Raw genomic sequence first — 17,058 nt, forward strand, 5'->3', positions numbered from 1 at the left:
TCATTCATAGCTTTTGTTATGAATTCTCCATCAAGAGTCTAGTGGCAGAGAGCTACTGGGAATATCGGGATAATTATCCAAAGGTCTTTGGAGATGAATATGAGCTGGTCTACCAATGTAGCTAACGAGAGATGGAGTTGTTGTGTGAGATGTGTGCAGGTAGAATAATGTCAGTAATTAATCAAGTGAAATTGGATGGATATACAGGTGTAGATTTGCAGAGAAGGGGGATTGTTCTCCTCTTGCTGTGACTCTGTTCACTCCATCGAAGTTAACCCTGGTTTTTCAGTAAGGCACGTGGTAGGTACATGGAAAAGAGGTTTGCAGATATTTGTTTGTTCTGGGAAGGATTTGTGCATTCAATTCTCACGCATCATTTTCTGGTCCATTTAAATATATATCAGCCTCATACATGAACATTTGAAGACCTTTAGCTGTACTCAAGGAAGACTCTTATGTGGTGCGTTTCTAGTACTGGCAAACATAAGGAGGTAGAGGAATTAAACCCATCACAATGCTCCAGTGCCCCTTAGAAGATGAGGAACACGAAGTTTTCCTGTGCACTCACTGATTAAACTTGGGCTGGAGGTTTGCGAAGTGCAGAGTTTTGGAAAGTCTTTCTGCGGGACTTCAACATCCAATGGCTCCAGTAACCAGAGTCTCCCAAGGACGAGGATCCCATTTGCGCTTGCATTATGCATTGAGCAGAAGGGTGTGATGCATGATGTGGAATGAACAAAATAACTTGTGTGTTCAGGGAAATGCCAAATTAATGAAAATTCAGAAAGCTCTAATGTTGAAAAGGCACACAAATTCCTTGATAGAAATATAATGCTGCTAACAGTTTCAAGATTATTGTTGTCTGAATTTTCTGCTTATTGTGTACTGCAATTAAAATTCTTCTCAACTGAAAAACCAATGTCAAATTAATATTTCCTTTTGGAAAAAAAATACAAAAGTATACGCCTCTTGTTCCATTTAGCACCATCATGGTCTTTGATCAGGTTCCCTCTGTCCAGTGAAAAAAGCAGATTTATGTTAATGGGAGCAGGCTCAGACCATATATGTTTGGCATACATACAGAACCACATGAACACAAGTACAGTAAGTTAAAGTAACACACCCACTCAGGCTTCCATCTGCGTTTTATGCCACAAATCCCTTTATTTTCTTCTTTTATTTAGCAATTAACTTCTCCATTTATTCTGTAGTTAAAAGCTGCCATAAGATGAGAATAGACAAAGTCTGATTTTCCTCTCTCACACTCTAAATAACATTCAGAGGAGACTCAGACCTGGATTCTGAAAGCTGTGCTCCCTAAAAGTGCCAGGTGTGACTGTGATTTGGACAAGAGTCCTATCCACAGAATAGTAAGGAACACTTCTAACCCCCACCTGGGTTACCCAGCCGTTGTGTTCTGGCTGTTCTTGTTTATTCCTTGCTTGGAGCAGATGGATAGAAAGAGGCAGGGAACGGGGAGGATCCTTGGCTCCATTCCCTATTCACCGGCCAGCGCAGCTGAGACGGGCTGGGGGATATTGTAATTTGTTGCTGCCCTGCACCAGAGAGCAGAGAGAGGAGAGCAGGGACTCAGAGGTGTCCTTAGAGCTGGCACTGCCCCTTCCTTGGGGTCCTGTGAAGTGCTGAAATCTGGTCTTCAGTGCAGTGGTCCCCAGTAATCGCTGGCTCCCAGGACCAATGCTGAGGAAAGCCGTGCAAGGCAGCAGCATCCTCCCAGGATGCATCCCCAGCTCTGCCCGAGCTACCTTCAGCCTTAACTTTTTAATTTCCTGCATCCCTGAGCAGCACAGGAGGGGCCCTGTGGACTGGGGGCCACTAAATGTGTTAAAACTCATTAGGTATGGAGCAGAAGACCCTTAAAACTAGCCAAGAGTCTCAAACGTGGGTGCCAAAAATTAAACACCTAATTCAATATTTAGCCATCTACCTTTAGTTCCTTCCTCATAGTTAATATCCACTGTGCCACCTCATAGGTGGCCTGATTTTCATAGGCACCAGGCACCTACAACTAACTCAAGTGCTGAGACTGCTCACCCAAGTGAGACTTGTAGAATTCAAAGTTTTTCTGGGTGATTAAATCAGAGTTCCCTCACTCTCAGCTCCCGAGCAGAGCTTCGATAGAATGACCAGCATTGTAACATATGGCTTAGCAAGGGGAGGAAAAAAAAAGAGAAAGTGAGTATTAGAAATGGATGGACTAAAGAATACGCAGGATATATCAGGCACATTAACCAAACATATGGTGCTAAATGAGATATTTTTTTTAAATTGCAAAAAAATTGACATTCCTGGCAGTCTCAAGGATAATGTGACATGGCTGTGATAAATTTAGAAGAATGGGACATATTTTGGCTTGTTCTTGGAAACCTTTTTCTTGCATGCCGACTGTATTTCTTCTTTTATTAACCCATTCAAAGAATGTTTGAATTTTGCTGCTAGAGCACCATGCTAGCGCAACATAAAATGTGAATGATGCTAATTGCTTTGCACTGCCTAACTTTCTGTCATACCCTCCCCTCTTAAAGGACAAAACATGCTTTGGAAATGAGCTGGCAAGCTCATCTTCTTCTTTCTCTTGGTCAATATTAAGTGATGTAATTAAGCTCCTGTTTGCATATTCTTCTGAACTAGGAAGCAGCCATTTTTTTCTTGAGATCTGATGGATGTGATCACTCAAAATAAAATGTGTCATTACAAACCCCAAACAAAACAAAAACATGGTATAGTTGGACTGTTCCAAACCAATACATTTCAAAATACCCTAGAAAAAAAATAAATAAATGAACCAAACTTGTGATAATAATGGCAATCAGAACGATAACAAACAAATAGAGCAAAAGTAGCAACCAATTACCAGCGCTTCAGTTTGTTTTTCTGCTCAATTTCCCTGCATGGGGTTACATTAAAATCTCTATTTTCACATGAAAGCCGCTGCCTCGACCTTATAAAACCCATCCCCATATGAACATGACACTGCTCAGCATTGCCACATTCAAGGTCATTCATCAGCTTCTTTGTAGCTCCTCAAGTTCCAGTGTTTGGACACAATCACACGAAACTGCTGCAGCTTTAAACCAAATTCCACTGCCTCTGCCCCTTCTCCCTGCTGTGGTTTAGAGATGAGTCCTGCAGGGGTTTTTTTAACACAGGGGTAGAAGAAAAGCTGTTTCATTTTTTTAGAAGCTTTATTATCTTCGCCATAACCCTGAAGAGGGTTTGTAGCCAGGACAAGCAGGGAGCTCCTGAGCCAGCTGAGCCATAGAGTTGAGATCTCACTCCTTCCCCGACCTCTGTCACCACCCCAGGGGCTCAGGTAACTCCTGTCCCACTTGGATCCCTGCTCATGGGCTGCACAGCCGTGCTCTTGGAGCAGCTCCCATGCTGGCAAATTTTACCGTGACCTTCCCTGTCCATAGAAGTTGCTTAGCCTGCCCATGATATTTTGCACTTAGGGCTGGAGTTGACACTCCTTTGGTGTCTCCATCCCCAGTTCTTCCATCACAAGGAAATCTGGGTCAACAAAGGTCAACAACAAAGGGTTAATTCCTTTGAGTGTCCTTGTCCTGAATACGGACATTCCACGACTAAGTTACATCCCGTCAGAGCAGAAATTCAGCAGGCTGCACTGGAATATTGCACTGAAACACCTCAGTTCCATCTCCTTTCCACTCTTTCCCCCCAAACTCAACCAGTCTCTGCTTTTGTTCCTACTCCAAAGTCCTTAAGACCACATTAAAAAAAAAAAAAAAAAAATCCCCAACCCAATATTTTTCTTGCACCATAGTCAGTTCTAAACTTTGATTTTTAAAAGGTTAAGTCTGTAACCTTTCCTGCTATGAGGAAAAAGCCACCACAACAGCAAACCCTGTAGCAAACAAGTTTCGAGGCAGAAAGCTGCAAGTACAACACTGGAACTCAAACCATTCCCTTACTTTATTTAACTTACAGCAATATAAACTCCAAAGCCTCACTGAAACCATTAAGACACAGCAGTGCAGAGGATAAAGTACAAGAAGGCTCCTGCATATTGCAATCAACATCCCAGGGACTATAAAACTAGTCTTATTAAATGTAAAGTTAATAATATAGCCCGGAGATAATCTTGTCCAGGCCTCTCTCTTTACTTTTTTAACAATTAAATACTATAAAATACAGAGTTGGAAATAAAATTAAATGACTTTGCTAGTGAAAGTTCAACTTGAACATTACCTGATATTTTGCTTTTCCACCTGAAATATCAACCTTTGTTTTGCTATATCCCTATGGATATGCAGGATGCCTGATGGGCTGTATACACTGGAAATTTTGAGTTTTCAGGATACATTCTGATAATCAGAACACCCAGGTGCATCTAGAACTGCAAAAATATAGGCTAGTACAGACAAACATGCATACTTTTCATTAATATACTGTCAAATTCTTTCATCCAAGCATCTACCATACACAGAAAAGACTCAGATTTTACAAGCCTGTTGCCATATATTCATTCCATCAATTTCTTTGATTCCACAGCCTTGATACGGCATCAAGGGGAGTTATTCTCACCCCGTACACCAAACCAGTCAGATGAGCTCCACACCATTTCTGCCTGTCCATGGCAGAGGTTGCACCCAGTGACAACTTAACTCTGATTTTCATTGGGAGCTTTTGATACAGTTCAAGGGCATTATAACAGCTCTGAAATAATTCCAGTGCGGCTTCTAATATCAAGGCACAAATACCATTCACCCTTTAAAAAAAAATTTGAAAGCGAAAGGGAACCACATAAACATGTAACTTTCAAATACCTTTGAAGTCAAGAGAGTGAGGGGAGGCAGAGTTTGAACTCAGAGAGCTCCATTCTCTAGTTGTGCCTTGAGTCGTGCGGCACATTTAAAAGATCCATTTGCAATAATCTACTAAACCAAGGAGTGAAAGACAGAACTCATAAAAAAACCTGTAAAAATCCAAGTGCTCCAGCTATTACAGATTTCTAAAAATAAAGCAGAGTAGGTTTCAGTAGCAATAATAAGCTGCATCTTACCCATATTTCAGATTTATAAGAAAAATATGGCTGCCTTTTAGTACTCATGGCTCAGAGCAAACCATGGCTGCTTCTGCCTTGAAAAAAAACCCCACAAATAAAAGTGAGCTCTCAGCCTGCTGTTGTGTTGCATTTCATTTGTCCTTTAAGTGTGTCTAGCTGCTCCTGCACCCCCTTTCACAATGCATAGGCTGTCGTTCCATGACCTAGCATTATTAAATTGCACTTATCAATCATTCTTGCCAGGAATGCCATCGCCAACTACATTAAAGAAGTCAGAGAAGTCTGGTTTCAGCAGTCCCTCGCCTTCGCAGACCTCCTCCCTTGGAACGGCTTTCACACAGCACCATCGACCTGTCATTACAGGACCCAGAGGTGAGGCCTTTCCCGAGAGCCCCCAGGCATTAAAGGGTAGCCACGGCACCCAGTGGCCGTGCCAGCGCCGCTCCACGGAAAGCCATCGCCACCTGTGACCGCCCAGCGAGGGGCTGTGCTCAGAACCTTCACAACCAGGAGGGTTTAGGTGTCTAGAGGCTGGTTCTGTTAGGCTGGGCTGCTTGGGAAAGCTCCTGATGGCCACTCAAGGTGGAAACGCTGGATTCTGGGGCCTTGGGGTTTTGTTGGAAGAGGGTGGGGAAAGGGACAGGATGTGTTGCAGGGAAGTGTCTTCTGCTTGTGACCATTCATCACGTTGACTCGGTCCAACTGCTCGAGATAGGGACCCATCCATCACTTCTGACCCACGCCTGTCTTCCAGCCCTGTGGATTTCCTTCTGCACGTCATTGATTCTCGTGCTGTTGGTGTCAGTGTGCCTTGTTAGGGGACTCCTTTGAAGTTGGTTCCTGCAATACTTTGGCTGGTTTTCTTCCCAGTACTCTTCTGACTGACTTTCCAAGTCAAAGAGATGTCCTCTGGGTCTAGATGTGCTTATGTATTTTTGTTAGAAAGATGCATTTGCATTTAGCCTAGAAAACTAAATGCAATACTGAGTTCACATTTGAAAAGGAACTCACTTGGGCATAGTAAGAGACACAAATGAATGAATCCTCTTACAAACCTCTTTGGAAGATACAAAAATAGGAATGAATGGTTGTGACATGTTTCTTTCTGCTATGAAATTTTGCCTCATTTAGAGAAGATTATTAAGGAATTGGTCGAATGGTGGAGCATAAAAAGGCATATTAGCAATTCATCCTAGAAATTATTTGGAAATGTCTGTTTGGCATCAGTGTGGTTTTACTGAGGGCAGCATAAACCAGGAGGAGCCTCTTTGTCTGCACAGTCCAGGTGATGTGGTGAGAAATGGTGCAGTTGCACAAAGTTGAAGCAAGGTCAGACTTGCACTTCATGAGGTTTTGTGCTTTGTTAAATCTGCTTATTGTAGTTTGATTTGTTGTGGTTAATCCATAAAAATTATTCATTATCCTTAGACATACACCTAGATCCTCAGAAGATATTTAGGCATCTAAGCTCTATAGAGATTTCCCTTGAAATTTGGATCCGAGCTGTCTGGCAAATATATCCTCTTTTAAAAGCCTTGATAATTGGTGATACAAGTATGTGAATAATATGAAGCTTCCATTAACATTCTATTCAGTGCACATCAGCTGACTCCCAATTCCTGTCTTTTAGAAGTTCAGCCTTTTAGATTTCAGTTGTTGATTGATTAGTTAATAGGCCTTTCTTTATTTAGCTGTGTTTTACCTCACACTAATTTTTTAAGATCATTGACTGCCTTTGTCTGCCCCTGTTTAGACCCTCTCTGCTTTGGATTCTTGTGTGGTTGAGAGAGGAAATGTCTCAGTGGTGAGGCCTTGTTTAAATCTCATCTACAGTCTGTTTTCACAAGACTTTTTCTGTGCACTGAGGGATTTCCATTGGCGATGTGAGAAGAACATTCAATGGGAGCCAGAAAAGCAAATAGAATTATTACAGTCCCAAATTTTGTTTGTTTGGAAGGAGATGTTCTTTACTAACTCCATAAAGAAGCAACAGAGCTTTTAATCATCATGGTTCCTAAAAAGTTAACCAAAACTGCTCCTCTGCAGCATCATTTAGAAGCATCTTCTGTTTTATGCTCATTCACAAAGTCTTGCAGATTTTCAGGAAAAAAATCCCTCTGAATCCATCCATGGTTTCTTTAAATGCCATCATCCTGAAAAAAATCTTGTCCCAGACTTCATTCTCTGTTCTTTTGGGACATTCCTCCTCAGTATTCTTCTTCCACAGCACGCTGGCTGTGTTTATTTCCCTGCCACAACAATCATTCTGTTAGTAAAGGGTGATACACTGAGATGGATTATTTTCTGCAAATCCAGCTTTGTTCTTTATCCCATCGCCTCCGGCATACTTTAGGGACAGTAAGCAGAAGAGAGAAGCTTTTCAGGTATCAGAAGTGGCAACATAAAGAGTATAATGCTGTCGTATAAGAGGATATAATTGAGAGATTCACATCCACCAGTAGTTACTGGGAGTTGTGCCTCGACAGAAGTGATGGTACAGCACACACAGGCTAAATTCCCTCTGGACACAGGTGCGTTATGTAAATGGTCAGTGGCAGGTCATTCTCAGGGGTCTTTGGCAAACAAAGAGCAGGATTTAATCTCCATTCTGCAGAGAGATTTCAGAGAAAGGGGCGTTGTCAATAAGTAGGTCACCATCAGAGTAAGCTCCTCAGCCAGCACAACGATCACAGGGAGGTTCCATCTCCTTCTCATGTTCGTATGTGCAAGTTTATCACTTGGATGTGTGTATGAGATGCATTTGTAAAGCATGATCAAAATAGACAGCAGAGAAGAAGCTGTAGACTATTCATGGCAGGTGTTGTCATTGACAACCAGTGATTTATAACTTCTCGGGAATATTCCCGAATCCTTCACACGCTTCCAAACATCCCTTAGAATACACTGCACGTCTGATGCTGGGGTATCCCAGGATACTGAATGCCCTTGCCTGTGATCCCCACAATGAGTCATTTTGGAAACAAAACTTCCTTTGGAGGAGGAAGAAGATCCGTGAGAGGATATCTTAGCTCTCAGGTGCTCCACCCGATGAAGCAGTTGGAAAACCTCTGCTCTCATGGAATTGTCTGGATGTGCTGTGCTGTGGAAGCTGTGCACTCATTCCTGTCTGCACTGGTGCTGCTGCCAGTGCCCGGCCCAGCTGGGCAGTAGCCAGGGGAGAGGATCCGAGCTGGCTGACCAGCGGACCAGATGTGCAGTGAGTGCTGGCGCAGGGATGCCAATGCTTCAGTGACTCCTCAGTACTTCCAACAGATGGTGGCAAGATCCAAGTTTCTTTGGTGATAAGCTAGCAAAGTGATTCATGGAGCCTCACTTGATGATGGCAGTTTTTTGGGCATGACTCTATGAATGCACCATATGTCTTCTCTGGACCAGCGTGGCTAGGATTCAGTGTCTGGCAGATGGTAAATTGATCACCTATAGGGTGGCTTTAGCATCACTATCAGTTTTAGAATTTATTTCAAAGCCTTGAGAATTCGAGCAGCCAGATCTCTCTCCTACTCAGTATACTTTTGTTACCTGCAAATGGGATTATTTGGTGGTCGGCGTAGCTCACCACAGCACTGCAGCATTGCAAAGGCACCGTGGATTGTTGGCATCTCACAAAGCTTCCCATTCTACTTGAACTCTTCACCAGCTAGTGAAGGATTTAAATACTATGGGTGACAGCAGTATTTACATAAGTGGTTTTAGGCTTCCATGTATTGCTACTTACACTCTGGTGACTTTATAACTGGAGCTGGCTGAAACGTTAAATTGACCACGATCTTGTAAAGCCAGGATGTACAGCAGCCTGTGCTGCAGAGCATTCAAGCATTCCCACAGAATATGACAGTGTGAATCCTGCAAGCCAAAAAAGCAAGGAAGAAAAGGCAAGGAAAGGAAAAAAAATAACAATGAGATGGTATGTTAGGAAGATAAATGAAGGAGAAACACAATTATAAGAAGCAAGAAACACAGCATGAAGGCAAGAGCCCAAGGAAGTGGGTGTGTGAGAAGAAGGGATGAAAGTCAGCTAGTGGACTGGTTTCCATTATATTAATTTCCTCCATAATTACCATTGCCATTTAGACTTTTATCAGGACAAGGCCTGCCAGGGAAATGCTGCAGCACAGTACTCTCTGTTCACACCAAAGTGGCAAAACCTCTCTGTCACATATCTGGAAAGATACCGTGTTCTTCTCTATCAAAATCCTCCACTGGGTCACCAAAGTCCTGGTGCCTGCTCGCTGTCCTGTCAGCCAGCTCCAAGAGCATCAAAGTGATGGTTCCTGGTGTACATTGTAAAAAGACATCTTGTAATGTCCTTTTCTGTACAAGTGTCTGTGGCTTCCTGATGCTGCCAGGTGGCACAGTGGTGTAACCTTCTAATTCCCTTTGAATTTTGACAAAAACAAAGCAGTGCAACTTGACAGAGACACCTCAGAGCAAGGGATGGGTGATGCCAGAGAGCCAAAAGGAGAGAGTCACACCACAAGGGCGAGGAAGATGCGGTGAGGCCATAAACATCACAAGGCTGACCATCAGATGAGTTTACATGATCCAGTTTGCAATGTCAGGAGAGCTGACTGTGCAGGGGAAGATTTTGATTTCCTGCACTCACTTTGGAGTAACCTGGTGCTGAAGGAAAAGCAGTTTCCCAACAGATGACCTCAAGGTCAGGCTTTAGCCATGACACAATCCCCAAACTGCCACCGCCTGCCGTAGCCCAGGCAAGGAGGGCAGAGAGGGAGGCCTGCAAAGGGTTAAAGCTTCAGCTAAACAAAAGTCAGGAACCGTGTAATTAAAACTCTACCTTTGTTGTATTGTCAAGAGTTAGCCTGTGACATAGGAAATATTTAAAGGAGCAGGCTGTTCAGCTAATTTGTGTGTGAGTGAACTGCTTAGACAGTCCTATCCTAAATTAACTGTAAGACCACCCACCGAGCTCGCCTCATAAAGGGCCATGATTGCTCAGCTCCGTTTTGTATAACCGTTCAATAATTACTAGATAAATGCATAACTAAAAGCTCTATTACACTAATAATTTGTACTGAGATAGATGTGTGGGACACCATGCTGGGTTAATTTGTCATCCCTGCAGCAAACTTCTAAAGAGGGCTCTTTTGCAGAGGAGTTGTGTTAATATGTTGCTCCAGTGAGGACATGTTAGAGCAACAAGATGACTTGGTAGCTTAATCTCCTAAAGAGGCAAAACGCCTGGAGGGGAAGTGCCAGAAAGAAGAAAGGGGGGTGATTAACACAGTGGACCCAGATTTAAACTCATCCTGACAAAAGGAGCTGATCTAACTGAGCAAAAGAATGAAAAAAAAGGGGGAGTGTTAAAAATACTAATAGGATTTCATGCATCCCTAAAAAATAATATAAAAATAAAGTGCTGCAGGAACAAAGTATTTTGCCCATGCTTTTCCTGATGCTGTGTTTGGTTCCTTTGCTCTCTTTGATGTATCCGTGGAGTTAAACTATATGCTTTAAACAGTGCAGTGAACTATAATATTTTTATCTCTGCTTTATGCTAAATTCTTCTAGCTTCAGACACACACAAAAAGCACATTATTGCTTTAAATATGGAACCCATGTTTAAGCATCGGAGCTCTGGATTTTCAACCTCCTCTATTGACAGAACCATAAATCATGTTAAAGTTAAGTGAATTACTGTAGCGTGGAACTATAGCTTTAACAATGTTTATGTAGTATCAGCTTACCATCTACAGAATGAAAGGGAGGAAAAACACTGATATTAGAAATGGGAATGTGGAGTCCTATTAACTTAACAGCAATATATCACTCCAAAGTCACAGATTCCATTACCATGCCCTTTTTAGTATCAAAGCAGAATTATATCATCACACACATAAAGGTTGTAGTTTTTAAGAGAATTTACATTTCTATTGTAAACTTATCAACTGCATTTCATTATAAGAAAGACATGATATATTCTCCTAGCAGTAGTTTTTATCTTGGGATGAGAATATATGAGAATGCATCATGTGTATTAAAAGTAATAATAATATGCAGAAGTTGACAGCATTTGATGTGATGCAGGAATTCTACAAATATGTTAAATTAGGGTCTTTTTGACCTCTAGCTGTAGTCTTGGAAGGAAGGAGTGCTTTCTATAGGTATGATTTTTATTTCTGTCCCGATGTAATCAATTCTATAGTATTCTGGTCTCCCAAAGGCAGCAGAATTCTGACATGTTTTAAAACATTCAGCTCAAAATAGCTAACTTAACTGGCCCCCTGCCCATGCCAGAATCTGGAACCAGTGCTCAGTTCAGCTCCACAGGTTTTCAAAAGCAGCCTGTAATACTCAGCAGCCCAGAGTACACCAATAAACCCCTAGCTCAAACACAGCCCTAAGCATATTTTCCTTTTGCTAGGAACTCCGTGGGCCTTGGCAAAATGTCCTCCTGCCTCCCACTTGCTACTGCAAAATTTCTTACAGGAGGAGTGTTTCTGAACAAAGGGTCCAGGTGCCTTATACCACTCAGAGCAGCAGAAAAGGGCTGAGAGCCAGCCCTGATCTGGAGATACCGTGGCTCTGTTCTTTTCAGCAGTGCTTAGCTGCCCAGCTGCACTTGACTTCTGGAGCTGAGAGATGGATAGCCTGCAATTCAGCCCATCTTTTTGATGTTCATGGACAGGAACAGAATCTCCATCCATCCTATCTAGGGTGTTTCACTATCTCTTGCACTGCTCAGCTGTTTATATTGTATTTTGGATCTTTCATCTATGTTTGTCTACATAATGTGGGAGCAAGTATCAGCGATACCTAAATTTTACCCATGCTTAGAGGGTAAAGCCTATCTTTGTTCTCCAGCTCCACGATTTCCCAGCCTTGACACTGCAAATGGGAAAGTGAGATGGGATCAGTTTGCATTTAGCTCATCCTTGGACCTGATAAACACGTTACTAAACAGCCCCTTTGCACCGTCATGGGACTTAACAAATGCCCAAGTTTTCCAGGGATGTGAATTCCCTTCTGAGGGCTGATCCTAGGACTGGTCAGCCCTACCCTCAGCAGCTCAGTATTTAAGTAAAGGCAGGTTCTTGCTAACCTGAGTAAGCAATTCCTCTACATTTATCACCCTCAAGTCTGTTCCTAACGGGCAGTAAGAAAAATAGGGACTTTCAGAAACCTTTGAAAGTGTTATGGGGAAGCAGCTCCCATTGAAATTCAAAAGCATTTAATGAATTCTCTCAGGACCTCTGCAAATCCCAGCCCAAGTTTCTTAATTATTTTTTCTTCTTGTTTGGGTAACTGCTTTCATCACCAAAATCTGTGGGCTTAAAGCTATTGTTTTAGGCTTCCATTCTTTACCTCTTGTATTGTATTATACACAGAAGTGTAAGTTCCTTTCAACAAATTTGGATTATTGCCAGATCTCCTTATTAAAAAGTCACTCTTCATATTTCCGATAAACACAGCTGTTTCATGGTATTTGAAAGCATTTCACATCAGCCAGCATGGTGGCTTAGCCAATTAGTCCTCTAATATGGTCAATTTTCAGAATAAGTACCTTTGGGGTACAAAGGGTGGGATCCATCTCGCATAATGTGAACTGGCATCACTGGGATGGCAGGAGAGAGCTTGCAGCACGCAGGGAGTTAAAGCAACTTAGAAGCCTGACGTGGAAGTAGCTAGCAGAACAAACTGTTCTCTAACATTTCCAGGGAAATGACTTTTCAAAAAACACTTTCTTAATTGTAATGAAGCCAATTATAATGGCCTCAAAAACAAGCGGATAAAAACTGATCCCGTTTCATTATGATTCTAATGTTACTATTTCTAGGAAGGCTGATCAATGTTTAATGAAGTATTAGTAAACTTAATTATCACTTTATAGAGGAGGTATCTGAGCATTGTGCCCTGATCCAGCTGATGGACCAGCCCTTGTGCCTCGGAAGGAACAGTGGTTGTGATTCCCAACACTTCTCCCTGGAACAGGCAAGGAGTCCAGGGTGATAACACCTTTTCCTGAGCAACACCAAATAACCCTTTCAAAGACTTCAAACAACTTCAGGAAGAAAGAAATTTCATCCAGTCATGTGGACTTGAAGGGGTTGGCAGGGCATTTTTTTGGAAGAGGAGATGGAAGGTGGATGGATCAATATGTGCCCCCATATGTTGGGCTGTGCTGGTGGAAAACCTGTCTGAGCACTGTAGGTGTCCCTTCACCATGTCAGCAAGCACTCCCTGGGAGCAAGGACCCCAGGGCTCTTTATTAGGAACTGCTCCTTTGTTCCAGGACCCTAAATATCTGCAGAGAACCGTAACCTGTTTCAAATTAACTGATTCTTTATTATCTGATCGCTCGCTCGGACAGAATTCACAATTTTGGCTCTTCTTCAGAGCCTTGGCCATGTGCAGTGCTCACCTAATCAATGGGTGCAGCTTATCTTATTGGTGACTTACTTTGTTATTGGCTACTCCAAATCAAGAAGGAAAAAGGCAAGACAGACCTGCATAATCAGGAGTTTGAATTCAGCATTCTGAAAAATCCTCTGGCTTCTGTGCTGCACAGCACCACGAGCTCATAAAACACTGAGGAATCCAGTGTAGCACGCAACAGCTGTACTGCATAATTACTTGGCCCTATAGCAGTAGTTTTAAAATACTGGTATATCTGTTGCAGGCCACCATACATTATCATCTCATTTTCAATAAAAAGTCTGGGATGTTTCAGACGAGCTTCAATGGAATTAGAATCATGTGTGCTTTGAAATATTTATGCTTGCCTTGAGATGGAAGGATAACTCCTGCCTCCAGCCCCCGCACAAAATAACAGATTTCATAATGCCAGAGAGTCCAACTCCTCCATACCTACAGCAGGTAGAAATGAAGTTCTGCTCTTGAGTACACATCTTTTCATAGGTTGTAGAAGTCATATTTTATGTCATTTACTGAGGTCAATAATAAAATATAAATGTCACAGGCTGAAAGACGCCAGGAGAAATATGGTTTGGCAGGATGGAGCTGCTTAGGGATACATAAATAATAAGTCAATAAGTAAATAAATAATAGACAAAGACCTATTTTATCTTCCATTTGAAGATCTCAAAGAATTTACAATCACTGATTGAGGCTTGTAATATCCCATCAGAAGTAATAAGAGCCTCTTCCCTTACACAGGGTAATTTCAATCACTGTAGGTGTGGGTTTAGGAATTAAAGACTTTATCATTTTTATTAAGTCTGAAAATCATGAGTGAAAGGGCTCTTGGCCTTTTTACAGGCAAACAGGGAAAATAACAACCTGCTTCATTACCTCTTGTGCTTTAACTGATTAAAAGTGCTTGTGAGGGCCCCTATATTTGGAAACACGGTTGTGTTCTGCGCTCAGAACTTGTTGGAGTGGCCAGTTTTGCACTCACCAGAGTTGCTGACCACAACACAGCTATCAGAGTAATGGTCTGTGTCTGGGCCAGCAGATTTTAGACTTTAACATTTAATTCCCTCTCTCTAGTATCAGGCAGGCACATTTGTAATGTTGATCAGTTTAATAGTAGTGGTTTTTTCCCTCTTATCAAAGAGCCCTTTCTTTTGGCACTTGAGAAATCTGCTATTTCCTAGTCAGAGACTGCAAAAACAAACCTTTGGAGATCCTTATTGCACTCGTTACTTCTTATGCTGAGAAGAAAATGACCCCTCCACGTCAGTGTATGGCACAGGCCGAGGAATGATGCCAGTTTGGTCTTGTTTCCCTCCCCCAGTCCTTCCCTGATCAGCAGGAAGCTCTTGGAGATAGGCTGAGGAGTTGGCCAAGACTCCTAAGAGGAGCCACTTTCTCCTTACAGCACTTTGCCTTGCTGAATTATTGTTGATCATTTCTGCATTCGTTTTCCTTCTCTCTCTCTCTCTTTGGGAAGATCCCTGACACACACTCTCCACTTTGTTTTTTACCCTGACATGCTGAGGAGGTCAAGGCAGCAGAGAAAGGCTCACTCCTTACATGCCAGTGAATATTTCATTCGTCTTTCACAGAGCAAATCAAATTATTAAATGAAGAGCTATACTTTGGAAAAGCTAAACACAGTGTTGTCTCAGGACAAGTTTTGAACTCCCACATGTTCCCTGGATACAATTCTTTATTCCTTCTTGTTTGAAATGCATTTCAATCTCCTTTTCACCCAGCAGAAGAATAGAAATGAGTTTGTTCCCAGATGTGTACGAAGGACGGTGCAATTGCATAACAATTTCAGATAGTAGTAAAAGAGCTGATACTAAAAGGAAATTTAAAAAAAATATTTTAGAAATTCCAATTTATTTCTTACTTTATTAGATGTTTGTCACATAAATGTCCATTTCTCACTTTTATCTTCATCCCTCATATTCCATCTGGCACACAAGGAAAGGGGGGAACTACAAAAGGAGATACGAAGAAAGGGAAGAAGACAGAAATACTGTAGGCTAATAAAATTTTGTAGTCATCAAAATGCTGGCTGGGATCTACCTGACTGAAGGTGTGTGTGTAGAATGGAGGTGTCAACCTCAGAGCAGCACCAGTCAAAGGCAGGGGATTATTTTGGGGTGAGGTGGCTCCTTGGACACTGTTTAGTCCTCTGTCCATTCTAGTAATTGGCTCCATGGTGGTCCCCCACAGTTACTGAAGGGAATCCCCATTATCTCTACCTTTGATGTTTCTACTTCTGTTGGGAATATTTTCAACACTATTAATGTGAGCAGAATTGGGGGGTTAACATGGATATAAGGGAGCTTTTCAAGGCAAGGGCAGGGGTTTCACATCCATCCCATACCAGCACCCCTGGCACGAGTGCAGCTCTTTTTGGTGGTGGTGTTGGAGCAGTAATTTCTATCCTGTGGTGGAAAAGGACGTGTATAGAAGAGCTGCCCAGCCAACCCTCAGTGAATGCTTACAGGAAAATGCAGTAGTTTCCTTGCTACTGTCTCTGAGCTCACATTTTATCCATATCTTCAAGCTTTTGAGTTTGCTAATGGTTTAATAATGCTTAAGAAAAAAATTATTAATAAAGTGTCATATTATTAAACTGGCAATGAACAAGAGTAAGAAGCAGATTTTAGCTTTTATTTAACTGAAGGTTTTTCATAACATTCATCATGAAATGAATGTTTGCTCATTTGTGTTTGATTTTAGTTAACTTTCCTGCATCTCTCCAATTTTTCCAAAAGTGCCAAAGGCTTTTTTTTTTCCCCCCTCTTGTGTATTTAAATTACTTCAAAGCCAACACCTGAGTTTCTGTAGGATATTCCCTCCTTTGTATAGCCTTTATCTAACTGGTCATATGCAGTGTACAAGCACAATCTTTGCACATGGACACCCCTGAAAGATTCCCAGGGTAACATACCAAGGGAGCAACATCGACTGTTTGGTGAGAAATAAACAATGATTTACAGATGAGCTTGTGTGCAACCAGATTAATTGGTCATTCTGAAGGAAGAGTGAATCCTCATTTCAGAGGGGAGAATTCATGGCACTGTAAGTGACAGCAGGTGCTTCCTCGTGGTGACAGCAAACAGTGGAAAGCACTGTTGGGTGACAAGAGTCCAACCCAGTATATTTTGAAGGCCGAGGAACTGGGCAAAGGTGTCACATATGTAGGAGAGCAAAAGGCTCTGCAGCTGCACTTGTAGTTCTGCTGAAATCAGCTGAGGGTAAAATCGGTCATTGCCAGTGGGCTTGTGTACATCCCACCTCTGCACCTTCTCTGGAGTACATTTTCCAGCTGGCTTGTTGGCCCATAAATTCACCAAATTAAACTTCCTCCCCGAGCGCGAGCTGGGGGCTTGCTGAAGATTTGAGCCCAGCGTTATTCAGGAGAAGTGTAAATGTAATTTTCCAAACGATCTCGCCACTTTGTGCATGTTCATTAAATGAAAACACGTTACTTAAAATAAATGTTCCTGAAGTGAGATGGAAGAAAAAAATCCCCAACAACAAGAAGCGTTAGACCGTTTTTAAATTATCGACCGTTTATACTACAATGTAAAATGGATTCGTGTGTGCAA

General features: G+C 42.0%; 1 protein-coding gene across 10 annotated transcripts in view; it reads left to right on the forward strand.

Annotated features, from left to right (window-relative positions):
* Nucleotides 1-17,058, forward strand: part of NFIA (nuclear factor I A) — a 250,083-nt gene that overhangs the window by 191,862 nt on the left and 41,163 nt on the right. For 7 of the 10 annotated variants that reach the window (XM_069023557.1, XM_069023548.1, XM_069023547.1 and 4 more), the window contains one exon: nt 5,291-5,419. The exons of the other annotated variants lie outside the window; for them this stretch is intronic. In XM_069023557.1, coding sequence (XP_068879658.1) covers nt 5,291-5,419 — 129 coding nt within the window. The remainder of the gene's footprint in view (nt 1-5,290; nt 5,420-17,058) is intronic. 10 annotated transcript variants of the gene reach the window in all.

Source organism: Aphelocoma coerulescens, chromosome 8 (assembly GCF_041296385.1).
Source record: "Aphelocoma coerulescens isolate FSJ_1873_10779 chromosome 8, UR_Acoe_1.0, whole genome shotgun sequence".
NCBI classification, from domain to species: Eukaryota; Metazoa; Chordata; class Aves; order Passeriformes; family Corvidae; genus Aphelocoma; species Aphelocoma coerulescens.